The sequence below is a fragment of the Heterodontus francisci genome, chromosome 19, assembly GCF_036365525.1.
Source record: "Heterodontus francisci isolate sHetFra1 chromosome 19, sHetFra1.hap1, whole genome shotgun sequence".
Lineage (NCBI taxonomy): Eukaryota > Metazoa > Chordata > Chondrichthyes > Heterodontiformes > Heterodontidae > Heterodontus > Heterodontus francisci.
The window spans coordinates 72,657,326-72,671,257 of NC_090389.1; the positions used below are offsets into that span (position 1 = coordinate 72,657,326).

Sequence of the window (13,932 nt, forward strand, 5' to 3'; positions counted from 1 at the left end):
TAGGGATGGGCAATAAATGCTGGCCTAGCCAGCGATGCCCACATCCCATGAATGAATAAAAAAAAGTCAACTGCTTTACTGTAGGGTTTTGCACCAAAACCTCTGGAGCTGTGAAATAAATCAAAGGATGGTGTGTTATCAGAATGAACAGCATGTCATTTCTCTAACCGACACCATCTAAAGGTAAGGATTTTTTTTTGCTTGGTAGATTATTCCAAACTTTAAGCACTATGTAAACACTTTTTTTCTGTCCCTGCTTTTAATTTACTTTTCAATAATTTCTATATGCATTCTTTGGTCCCTTTTTCCTGGCTTAATTTGAAATAACATTCTTGGTTCACCTTGCTAGAAGTACCCTTTTCGATATAATGTGTGACTCATGTCAACAGCAGTGGACCCAGAATAGTCTCCTTTCGTCATTCTCCCTCAAACAGATCTTGAGCAAAAGGCCGGGTTGTGCAAATCTGTATAAAAGAAAACTTGACACTTTGTACTGAGGAGGAAACCCAGCATGTACTTATGAGGCAATGTTGATTGTGAAACTTAACAATCTCTAGGCGGGATAAGCATGATGTGCTCTGATGGTTACTGGCCCAAGTTAGCTTGGAACAAGAAGGATAGGTTGCAGTTTTGACCGCGCTTCCCATCATTAATAATGAGTTAAGGGAACAGTTTTTAGTGCAACTCTCAGCAGTAAACCTAATAGGACGAAGGCAAGTATGGCCTGATCCACACGGCCAAGTTCTGAAAAATCGAATTGTTTTTCTAAGCGATCATTTAGGATTGGTGCGGAGTTTAAACGATACCACGAGCACGTTGGGTGTGATCATGGTAAACCTGCTATTTGTAGATGCATTCAACAGACAAGAGGACATATCCCGCTCTGGATTGTGACCCTTTCTGTTCATCTCAGAAATACTGAACAGTTGTTTAGTAGGAAATGAAGAGTAATGTAGCTCAAAGGTGGTGAAATCAGCAATGTGAGCATATCAAACTGGGATTGGGACAATGCAAGCATGGAACGTGTCATTAAACAGACAACACTCGTTTTGTTTACGGACTTGCAACAATAATTTGTGACTTGCAGCCACAATAAGGATGGAGGCCCAGGGGTAAACTGCACTGAAGGTGAGATGAGGTGAAGCATCATGAGGATTACATGTGAAAATTCAAAAATAAAATCCTGTGCTCCAGTGACCTTCTTGTTCATTTTCCCACCGGCTTATAGACGGGAAAATAACCAAAATAATAAAGCAGAAAGAAACCCTTTGGAAATGTTCACGTCCGAAATATCATAACCTGCCTCTTTCCCTTTGCAGACACGGTCTGGCTGCTGTACATTTGGAGCATTTTCTGTGTTCAGATTTCCAAAAATTGCATCGTTTCCCCTTTTTGTTTTAAACAGCCCAGATAGATTGTTTCTGTGCAGGAATCCAAGAGAGATTTTTTTTTGGAGAACTAGTCTACTGTGATAAAATGCAAATAAAATTTACAGACAAAAACTAGCTGAATACAATCATTAGAAGCTCAAGCAGTCCATAATAACAGGAGGTCAATATCTTTAATGCAATTCTGAAAGCTCATGAGAAAAGAGCCAGGATTTGAACGCCTGCCATTGCTAGTTAGGGTGCGCTGTCGCTTTAAGAAAATGTTGGCGACTCAAACCCCTTGAAAACTGATCTTGCTTCTGAGGTTTTTTTAAAAAAAAAGACTTACATTCAATGCCCGGCGACAGATCAGCCACAAAAAAAAATCACAGACATTCGGCAACCCACGCGGAGCTCGTTAGATGGGACTTTTATTTGCATTGGGTAAAGTTCCTTTAAAAGATGCAAGCTGGGCAGAGAATAGTGAAGAAAGAAGCAGAAAGAAGTTTCACAAGTTGTTGAGAGTTTGAAGGATTCTGCTCACTCGACAGCCTGTTTTTGTTCCTATCTGGAGAAGACTATCTTTCCCTGTCTTTCTGACCCTCTCCACCACTGGATTGGGACTGTGACAGAATGAGCTGGGCATTGCCGATCCTATTACTGACCCTCCTGGGAGAAGGCTGGGGCTGTCAGCTACCCCACGACTGGAGACCACAAAGTGAGCCGTGCCGAGCTGAACTGGCCGAAATCATCGTCTATGCGAAGGTGCTGGCTGTCTATAAGGACACTTATAGCGTGTACAACTACCTGCCCTGGCAATATGAGACGGATCTCTTCTACTCCGCTGAGGTCGAGCTGTTGTGTGACCAGGCCTGGGGCAGTATGCTGGAGATGCCAGCCGGAGCCAGGTTTAATTTGACTGGACTGGGATATTTTCCTTGCCATACTTACACAGTCATGGAAAACAACACCTACTATTTCTTCGTCAGGTAAGAATCTCTAGTATTTACTGAAGCCGTGTGGGGTTAGAGAATGAGGTGGGTTGGTCTGGGCGGTCAATACTTCACCAACAAGTCGGACCTCACTCCCTTTTAACCCTGTCGACACTGGGATGCGTTCCTCCGCACCGGGACCTGGGACCAGTTTGGTCCTGTTTGCAGGCACAGCTGCCCCGTGCAACCTGTTCGCCTCCCATTCAGAGGTGTTCTGAAGTGCTGCCCAAGCCTTCCTGCATGGTCAAAGTATTATGATGGGCATCTTTTGGACAGATCTGAAATGCCTCCTAACTGTGAGGTAAAGGCTTGTGCCTGATACTTTTCAGGCACAAACAGTAAGTTCAGGGAGCTGCCACTATCAGTTTGTCTCCAACCGTTCAATATGCAGACAGCGTCTGTTTAGGTTCCATTCGTGCATGTGTGTGGAGGGGGTTGGGGGGTATACTGCTTGTCTTCTTCAGTTTGGATTCTGAACCGTCCCAGTCCCAGAGGACAGCCATCTAATTTGGAATATCTGCCTTTTGGTCTAATGCGCGCTGCTGCAATTGTAGCGAATCGTCTTTAACTATTCCTCCATTGGCTTCTTCAAACGTTTATTAAATAAATGAAGTTTATTGGGGTTTTGGTGGTGGGTGGGGGTTGAATGGTTCCAACCTAAGAGTTTCTTGGAGGGAGGGGTGAAGATGTCTGCTCCCTCGTGAAGGTGAAGATTCTGATTTACATCTGATGGAATTGATGACTTTTTTTATCCATTAGAAATGTTTCAGGCAAATAATTGAGATGGTTCAGGTAATGGCGTAGAGACATTTCTGCTCAGCTGGCGAAGGTAGAGGTTTCCCCCCCGTCATATAGAGGAAAAGAAAGTTTCTGTCCAACAAATAGTAACATTTCAAGCCATCAGAGAGGCATTGGAATTGTTTCTGTCCATTTGATGGAGATGAAATGTCCCTTGCCATCGCTTGGAGATGGGGACGCTTCCGTTGACCTTACACAGTACATGCTTCCAGCTATCAGATTGGGACAGGAATGTTTCCGCCTGTTTGATGAAGATGTTTTTGTCCATCAGACGCAGATGTCTGATGGAGCTTTTTCTGTTCATCAGACCGAGATGTTTATATTTGATGCAGATGTTTTCGCTCCATCAGATGCAAGCGCTTCTGTTTATCTGATGGAAATGTTTATATCTGGTAGAAATGTTTCTGTTGATCAAACGCAGATGTTTCTGTCCATCAGATGCAAACATTTCTGATGGAGATGTTCCAGTCTGTCTGATGCAGATGTTTCTATCTGATGCAGATGTTCCAGTTCATCAGATGCATATATATTTCTAACTGCTGCAGATATCTCTGTCTATAAGATGCAGATATTTCTGTCTCTCTAATGGAGATGTTCCAATCTGTTTAATGCAGATGTTTCTATCTGATGCAGGTGCATCTATCTCATCGAGATGCTTTTTGTCCATCTGATGGAGATGGGATGTTTTTGGCTAGGTAGTGCAAAAGAGATCGGATGAGGATGGTGATATTTACTGCCATCTGATGATGTTAAGGATGTTTTGGAAATGATTTGCCTTTAAGCAAAGCTGAATATGATTGGCAATAAAACAGGGACTGGATTTTGTCAGAATATGCTCCATGATGAATTGATTCTTAACAGTTATTTAAAATCTGTGACAAATCAAACCATTATTTAGAAACTCATTTGAAAAATAATGGAGTAAGATGATAGGTTCTATTGGTGAATTTCCCCATAACAAATATAACTGAATCTAATCATAGCTGTTATGGCAGATTGCAGGAAATAGCTTGCAAAGCAGTTATCAAAAGGCTTTTTGATGGTTTTCTTTCCTTTGGTTTTCAAACAACAAGAAAAATGAAATGGAAAGTTCAAAGTGGCCTCTGAAGACAGCAGTCTCTCACCTGAAAATTAAATCATTATTGGTCTTAAAATTGAAAAGCTTTGATATGATTCAAGCCCGGCCACAATTATAGATTGGCATGTGAGACTGTGAGCAATCTCCCTATTATCCCCAGGCATGCATACCATCCCAGTGTGGGGTCAGTGATGGTGTGAGGGCTGGCACACTGTGTTAATTAAGACTGTTTTTCTTTAAAAAAAAGTATTCCTTCATTGGGTGTGGGCATCACTGGCAAGGTCTGCATTTATTACTCATCCCTAATTGCCTTCGAGAAGGCAGTGATGCGCTGCCTTCTTGAACTGCTGCAGTAGTCTGTGTGGTGAAGATACTGACAGTGCTGTTAGGTAGGGTGTTGCATGATTTTGACCTCGTGATGATGAAGGAATGGCAATATATTTCTGAGTCAGGCTGGTGTGTGACTTGGAGGGGAAATTGGAGGTGGTAGTGTTCCCATGTGCCAGTTGCCCTTGGCCTTCTAGGTAGAAAAGCTTTGGAAAGTGCTGCTGAAGAACCCTTGGTGAGTTGCTGCAGTGCATCTTGTAGATAGTAAACACTGCAGCCACAGTGCACCAGTGGTGGAGGGAGTGAGTGGTTAAAGTGGAGCATAGGGTGTCAGTCAAAAGGGCTGCTTTGTCATGGATGGTGTCAAGCTACTTGAGTGTTGTTAGAGCTGAACGCATCCAGGCAAGTGGAGAGTATTCCATCACACTCTTGACTTATTGGTGGTGGAAATGTTTTGGGGAGTCAACACAGAATACCTAGCCTCTGACTTGCTCTTATAGCCATGGTATTTATGTGGCTGGTGCAGATAAGGTTCCAGGCAATGGTGATTCCTCAAATGTTGATGGTGCAGGATTCAATGAAAGGAACGCCATTGAATATCAAGGGAAGGTGGTTAGTTATCTCTTATTGGAGACGGTTATTGCCTGGCACTTGTATGATGTGAATGTTACTTGCCACTTTTCAGCCAAACCCTTGATGTTGTCCAGGTCTTGCTGCATGCAGACATGGACTGATTCATTATCTGATGAATTGCAAATGGAACTGAACACTGCAGTCATCAGTGAACATTCCCACTTCTGACGTTATGCTGGAAGGAAGGTCATTGATGAAGCAGCTGAAGATGGTTGGGCCTAGGACACTGCCCTGAGGAACTCCAAGCAGCAGTGTTCTGGGCTTGTTAATGTACTCCTAATGAATGAGGCACTTACTTCGCCAGCTGTCAACATGAATCCTCTTTGCTTTTTCCAGTTATTATCATTTTAATAATACTCTGTAAAATTCAGTTGAATTGTCTAGTAAAACAAACAAAATATCTCAGAAATTAAAGCTCCCCTGAAAGGATTTGGCACATTTTGAAGGGGAAAACTACAGCAAAGTATGTTCTTTGAGGAATTTCAATGAGACACGTCATTCACAAAGTGCTGCTTTTCAAATATACACAGATATCAACACACTTGTATAGTTTTTGCTTATAATATGCAAAAAGGCATTGGACTGAGTATCAGTCCAAACTGTCAACCTGTTTTCAAAGGATTTTACCAGCTTAACTGCCGAGCTATAAGGAAAAATATGGTTAAAGAGTATCAGACTGTGCTATCTCATCCATCATCAGGTTTAGTCCACCATGCAAGGAAAGAAAAACTGTTATATTGGCAACACATTTCCAGTTTAAAGCCAGCCTCCTGGGCTTGTATTGCTTTAGCAAATCATTGCCATTCAGAATACTACAACTTACATCTACAGACATGCCATCCTGGAAAACCAGGAAAAACCCAGTTTCTAAAAAAGGTGACAACGAAAAGTAGCCCTGAGTGTAACCCTACATTGGGCTAGAATTTACTGAAACCAATTAACAAAGAGTGCCCACATTTTGTTAGACTTGCCATTGCGCATTTAATTTTCATGAGCTTTTATAGGGTAAGTTGTTGTAATGGGACACCTGAATGGCCCAGTGCCCTCTACAGGACACCTGGGACCTGTGTGAACAGGGCAAGCAACAGTGCATCTCCTTAACCAATCAGATTGAAGAATTGTTAATGTACAGCAGAGTAGTCAGTTAGAATAGAATAGAATGAATTCAATGTCAAAAAAAAAGCAAAAAAAAAGGAGGGGAAGAAAGATTGGAATAACAGAAATAAAGAGACAGAAAGAAAACATTTAAAAAAACTTTTTAAATCTCCTACAACAATTAAAAGCTGAACGAATGAGATTCCACACTTGTAATATCTAATTTTCAATGCCAGAGAGCTTGTTTGGCAGTAACTAAGACTTATCACATCATTAAAAAGGCTACTTAGACTGAAATGAACAAGCCCTAACTTACAGTGGTGAATTTAGTCCGATCTATGATGCAAGTACAGGAATTTCATGTCATTCAATAGGTTTGAATGGGGAGTCAGGCAGCGAGATACTTTTTACATGCAGTTTAAAGCAAAGCAACACACCTTGGACAGCAACTTTGGGATTTTCATGTTTAATTGCACATCTGCACTTAACTTAAGTTGCTGTCCGATTTGCACATAAATAATAGTGACTGTTGTCACCCTTACTATTAGAGTAAATTCTGGCTAAATATTTAATTCCATGGAAAATTCCATGGGGCACCAGCTTGTCATAAGATGCTTGCACCACAGAGGTTGTTGCAAGGTTTACAGCCAATTTCCCTCATTTCTTGCAGAGAAATTGCTGTGAATATGTATTGGTATTCTGCTAAGTTGTTTTGAAGCAATATATATGTTTCTCAGCATCACATGGAGACACACGTCTCTCCCTCTCCCAGATGATACTGGGAATTTTCCTCCTCTTCTCACCCTCACCAGTTCATGTATGTATTTGTCTGCTGCATTCAGTTTCTTCTCCCTCAGTTCACATTTGTCCTCGCACCATCATGTTGCATTCTCCTCCTTTCCCTCTAGTTCACACAGTCACTCTTCATCCCTGTAACCTTAAGCTGCTGAATAACCACATGAAAAGCATTTCTATCACACCTTTCTAGACCCAAGATGTTTTACAGAAAGAATATTTAAAGCTAAGCATAAAGTCAGACTAAAAAGGTGATGTGATGGAAGAGGAGGTTGAAAAAAGAGATTTTGTGGAAGCTTCTGATGGTGGGAGAACAGCATAATAAACCTTAGTAGAAAGTGTAGGGGATGTTGGTGGGATGTCGGAATAGAGGTAGCAGAGTTAGGGTGCAGCCAGGGCATGGGGAGATTCGAGGACAAGGGCTTCAAATGATATGTTAGCTAGGGAATTAGCGGAGGTTGCTAAAAACAATGGTGTGTAAAGAATGGGGCAGAATTTCCACTTTGGACGCAATCAGTGTTCCGGGCACAAATTTCAGCCAAAATTGCGCTAGTTTTGAGAAATGTGCTTTTTCCTCAGGTTTCTGCTCAAATGCATTTGCATATTGCTGACGTAAAATCTACCCTGAACCAACACAATCGGGCAGCATTTTACATTAATTTTTTCTTTAAAAATATTCCATGATATAATTAAGAGCGGTAACTTGATGCAGTTTGATTAATGCAGTTGAATATGGTTTAATCACAAACAATAGGCATTTTAATCAGTATCTAGTTCACTACCTTGGTTAGTAACTAGTTTTTAAATAACTGTAAATGACTTTAAAAATATATACAGAACCATTTGCTAGTTATATTGGGGTACAGTCATCAGTTTCAATATTTTAATAAAATATGTATATACAAAAGTTTCTAAAACATGCCTGTTGATGTTCTTGCACAGGAAAGAACCACCTTAATTTTTAAAGCCTCCTCAATAAAGGCCTGCAAATAAGCGCAATTAGTGAATACTCCCAATGGTGATTAATTTGATTGGGAGTGTAGCCAGTTTGGTGGGCTGTGCCTGCTTTCTAGTGCAATGTTTTTTAAACTGGCACAAAAGATTTCACCAATTTCAGGTGGATTGCACTGAAAAACCAGCACAACCGAGCAGACACTCCAGGCCAATGTGTTTAATAATAACAATCTGATGAAAGATCACAGATCTGAAACGTTAACTTTATTTCTCTCTTCACAGATGCTGCCAGACCTGCTGTGTAATTCCAGCACTTTCTGCTTTTACTTCATCTTCTGTCTACCGGCCTGTCTGTCTCTCAATCTCTCTTTGGCCGGAATTTTACATTGGGTGGGAGGCCCCGTCCACCAGCCAAAAAGTCAGGGATGAGCCTGCCTCCACCGGGCCTGGGGAGCCAGGATTTTATGCTCCCCAGGCCATTAAGTGGCCTCCGGTGGTACTTCTGCCCCTTTGAGGTAGGATGTCCCGCCTAATAGAGCTGCCGGCCAACCAGCAGGCCGACAGCTCTCAGTCTCAGCAGCACCACTGGGAGCAGTGGCCACTGCTGGGACAGCACCCAGCCAACAGCAGGATCTTGGACGCTGGCCTGGAAAAAAGGTAAGTCTCTGGGGCCTCACTGGAGACAATTGGCCGGGCCCCACGAGGCAAGGAGGGTCACTTTGTGTGGGGGGGGGTGGGTGGGTGGGTAGTGTGTTGTGTGTTGTGTAGTGGGGGTGGTTGGGCTGTGGGGGGAGGCTCTCCATGGGCCACAGGGTGCCCGATCAGAAGGGCCATCCCCCATCCCTCCAAGAATTGGCGGCCTCCTGGAGTGCCTGAGCTGCGGCAGTGGGAGGAGGCCCTTAGGTGGCAGTTAACTGGCCTCAGGGCCTTAAGGGCCTTGATTGGCTTGGGGCAGGCTGGCCATTTCCCGCTGCCGCCAGCCCTTTTAAAATTGCAGCAGGGGCGGGAAGGCGTTGGGAATGGCCCCCCGCGCTACCAGCCCACTTCTGCGGGGTACGGGGCTGTAAGATTCCAGCCACTGTCTCTCACTCTGTCTCATCTCTACAGTACTTCCCCCTCCCTTTCTACAGGTGTGGGAAGAGCCACAACTCCAGCCTTTTATCAAATACTGCTTCACACTTGTTATACAGGCTAGCAATGGAATATCAAATTGGCTCAACTCTACCAAATTCTGAAGAGTCTAGACCTGAAATGCTAGGTGTTATTTACTGTGCTGACTGGCCTACTATACTATAACTATACAAAGGTTACATCAGTGATGGAATTACCTAATAATGCTATACAAACCCAGCATCACTAAATCCATTCTTCATTACACTACCAGACCCTTAGTGATCTACCAGCCTATTAATCTACCAACATAACACTGTAATGCCAAATCAGATTCCATTACAATACCAAACTGATATCAAACAATCAGCCAGGAACCTCTCCATGAACTTATAACCGGGTAGTGCTAGTTGTTGTCACGTTAATTGATATTAACTGCGCATTACATCTAAGTAGAATGTTCATTAATAAGAACATTTATGCCACATAATTCCTTGCATTTTCAAAAGGCAATTGCAAGGCTCACAGCACAATTCCAAACTAATAATACCACAGGGAGACAAGGTGATATTGCACATGAGATCACTTTGGAGAGCATAATGTGAGTTTGAACATAATTATTTGGAGTACTCAGCATTATTATTTGAAAATTGGAGTAATTATTTCCATATGCTCTAAAATGTATATTTTCTGGTTACTTATAGAAACCACCTCCCCCCCCGCAAACTACCATTATATATAATGCACTCAAATTCCATTGAGCGAACCCTACTTATCGACAAATTATGTTTAGATGCTTCAATAATAATAGCATAATTCCTCTTTATTTTGAACAAAGCAACCAAGCTTTAGAATTAGCTGTCTCCCTGTTTTAATAAAACCTCTCAACAGATTTAGTCAAACTTTGCTTTAGTTTGGTAACATATCATTAATCATTCAATTAGACCACTGGGTAGAGTATAGAGCATTAATCACACAGTGAGACCACCCAGTAAAATATATTACACTAATAACATCAATCACACAGCAAAACTGCTGGATAGAGCATAGAGCACCAATCCACATTAAGTGACTTAATAATCATACTTTATTTTCAATTCCATTGATTAGCTGTAGGTTTAAAACTCTCTTTACACTGGCCCAAAAATGACGTTTAAAGCAATATTTTGGGATAAGGTCCCACAATACTTCAGTACAATTCCCAAGGGCTGAATTTCTAAAATCCTTGAGTAGGGTTGTACGATAAATATTTGTTCGCTATTAATATTACTAGACAGCATAAAAACACAAGCAAGTGTGAATCAAGATGGAACCACTTGTTCCAGAAACTGTGGGGGGAATTTTAAAAGGCAAGGGGTAGTGGGTTTGGGTGCTCAGTTAAAGAGCCATGGCAAAGGCCGCTGAAGCTGTTAACAGGATCCAGATCTGCTAAAGGTCCCACCATTTTGGCCGGGACCATCAGTTGAAAATTCCACCCAGTATCTTTCAGTAATCTTCTCAAATGGCCCAACATTTAATATGGACCTGAATGTTAAAGCTTCTAAAATATTTGCTTACAATTCAATGGAAATATGAAGCACAAAACAACTTACCAAATACTATTATATAGGAATGAGGATGGGGTTGTTTAAGAGCCAAGTTGCCATTTCAGAGAATTTGGCCTTCTTTTAACCATTGGTGGTGTGAATAGGCATTGAAGCAAATCTGGATACCTCAAGAACTTTATCACAGGTTTCCATATTCCAACTTCACAGATTGTAATATAGTAAATGCGGAGTAGGGAGGTTGATGGTGGGGGGGGGGGGGAGTGGGGGGAGTGGGGGGGAGGGGGGGGAGGGGTGGTGAGATGGTGGGGGGAAGTTCTCAAGCCTTTGGGCTATCTGATTTTTGCTTTATGCTCAGACTGGCATTCCTTACCCTGAATGTTGCACCAAGTAGCTGCTTAAAAAACCCACTAAACACACACAGTTAAATTAGAGCAGAAACTGCGAAAGGGTAGTCCCTCTCCCCTCACAGAAACTGTGAGTAGTAACATTCCCTGTGTTCTCTTGAAGTGAGAACAGCATTTTCCTCTCATTTCCCACTCTGAAGAAAGAATTTCATTTATTTAGCATGTTTCACATTCTCTGGATATGCAAAACATATCAGAGCCAATGAATAAACTTCTGAATTATAATCATTGTTGTTATGGAGACAAACACAGCAAGCAATAGGCTTAAGGCAAGACCACAGAAATAGCAAGTGAATGAATGGTCAAATAATCTACTTCTGATGAGGAAATAATGCTGTCCAGGACATCTCTCTACCCTTCTTCAAATTGTGCCATGGGATCTTTTATAACCACCTAAACAGGCAGATAGGGCCTCAGTTTACCATCACACCTGAAAGATAGCGCCTCTGACATTGCAGCACTCCTTCTGTACTGCACAGGAGCATCTTTCTAGAAGTTGGGATTTGAACCCACAACCTTCTGACTACAGGAATAAAAATTCTGCCAACTGAGCCAAGCTTAGATTAGTCGATGCCCACCCTGTGCATCGAGCTAATCTAAAGCTGTACCATTGATAGGGGGTCATTGGTAATCCACTCTTAGAATATTTTGTTCTATTTTGGGTGCCATATTTTAGGAAAGATGTCAAGACAACAACGATTGTGTAAAAGAGATTCATTAAGATGATAGCAGAGTGAGATACTTTAGCTATGAGGAAAAACTGGAAGATTGGGCTATTTTCATTACAACAAAGAAAGTCAATAGGACATCTGATAGAGATGCAAGGGCTTGATAATGTAAATAAAGAAAAATTATTTCCAGTGGTTAGTGAATGGGTAAGTAGATGGCATAAATTTAACATTGTCACCAAGAAAATGAAAGGAGAGATTAGGAGCTTTTTAAAAATATATAGTTAGTTGTTTGGACATCAAATACCCTATGAGGAACAATGTTAGAAGCAGAATCCATAATAATAGTTTTTAAAAATGTTACGGGCAGATGGGAAATGGGGTGACTGGCTTTCACTTTTCACCTCCCAACTGACCACAGAGGAATTTTGTTAAACTAGTGTTTCAGCCCCTGTGCTTTGTTTGCCAAATAAACAGACAGTGACAGGTTTTCTCATAGGTTTGAAACAGAAAATTAAATATTTATTGAACAATAACTGCCTGAAATGATCACAACACAACCCACACACACATTCACTCTCACATGTAGACTCAAGAAAAGCCAGATAGAAGTAAAGGGTAAGAGGCGTTAAGAGTTCAAGGTGTAAAAGTCTGCTGTTTTTAGGAAAAACCTGTGGGATCCTCTTGGAAGATAAGTTTTTAAAGTTGCAGGACTGTTTACTGGTTGTCTTGCATTTGCTAGGATGTTGAAGTTTTCTGGCAGTCAACACTTCAGTTTGAAGATGGTGCTGGTATTTCTCAGTCCAATTTTCATGCGCAGAAGAGTTGTTTAAAGGTTACTGTCTTATTTCTCAGCTGCAGTTGGTTACAAACTCATTTCAGCAGGGTTCAACTGTCTCAGCTGGAATTGATCTCTCTCTCTCAGCCTTGTGCTGGAATTCAAGATGCCTTTCGACATTCTTTCTGTGGCTGGAGATTTCTGGCTGAATGTCCTGATGATGCAATGTCCTTTTTTATTCTCCATAAAGGGTTACCTTTGAAGGTAAACTCATTAAGTATTAGTCTCACCCATGTGACTTTAGGTTTCAGTTCCTGAAGGGCTATACAATAGCTTCAACTGGCAGTCTATTTTGATAAGATGAGGTATTATCACACTTTATTGTAGTGATTGTGGCTGAAGATGGGGTGTCTGCGAGTGCCTTTGTTTAGCCAACTGTGCAACAGCCCCGACAAACAAATTTCTCTGCAGCACCTGTGGAAGAGCCTGTCACTCTAGAATTGGCCTTTATAGCCACTCCAGGTACTGCTTCACAAACCACTGACCACCTCCAGGCGCGTATCCATTGTCTCTCGAGATAAGGAGGCCCAAAAGAAAAAAAAGAGTGGATAGCTCAGATCCATGTGTAATGAGCTGTTTACAATTTCAATGCAGATAGGGTTAAGGAGTTTTAGTTCTAGCAGACATGAATGTTGATTTCAGTGCAGGAGAAGGTGGATGTCATGTGACTTTGTCCTCCATCTTGTTGAAGGCAAGTATACCAGTCTTTTAAATTGTTTTATTTTTTATAACTCTCCAACTTATTTATTGTATTTCCATCGCTGCACTTCCCATGAGTGTGGCAGAAGGGAAATGACTAAATATTTGAAAGAGAAAAATTTAAAGGGTTACAGGGAGAGGGATTGGGAATGAGTGGATAGCTCGGAGAACCAACAAAGGCATGGATGAGCTAAATGGCCTCCTTCTGTGCCGTAAATTCTGTGTGGGTAATTTTAACTTTTTTGCCCAGTGAAAAATGGGTGATAGTGAATACCCAGCCCATTTTGAACCTCTCCCGATTTCCTTGAGAAGAAAATCAGGAGAGTGGTGAAACAGGCATCCGATTTGTTATCACCCGTTTACAACCAGGCAACAAAAATTAAAATTACTTTTGAAAATTCTGATGAAGGGTCAATGACCTGAAATGTTAACTCTGTTTCTCGACAGATCCTACCTGACATGCTGAATAGTTTCTGTTTCTATTTCAGATTTCCAATATCCACAGTATTTTGCTTTTGTATTAATGTTACCATGCCCAATTCTAAATATGCATTGAATACTTTATGGCCCTCAGTACATAGAAGCAACTGTCCCACCACTTTAGAAAAAACTGATGAGTATTCTTAC

The 13,932-nt window shown here is 41.6% G+C and overlaps 1 protein-coding gene across 1 annotated transcript in view; it reads left to right on the plus strand.

Moving 5' to 3' along the window:
- The first annotated feature begins 851 nt into the window (after positions 1-851).
- The window catches only part of LOC137380406 (coiled-coil domain-containing protein 3-like), a 40,205-nt gene continuing 27,124 nt past the window's right edge, over positions 852-13,932 (plus strand). The window contains exon 1 of the mRNA XM_068052337.1: positions 852-2,356. Coding sequence (XP_067908438.1) covers positions 2,001-2,356 — 356 coding nt within the window. The 5' untranslated portion in view covers positions 852-2,000. The remainder of the gene's footprint in view (positions 2,357-13,932) is intronic.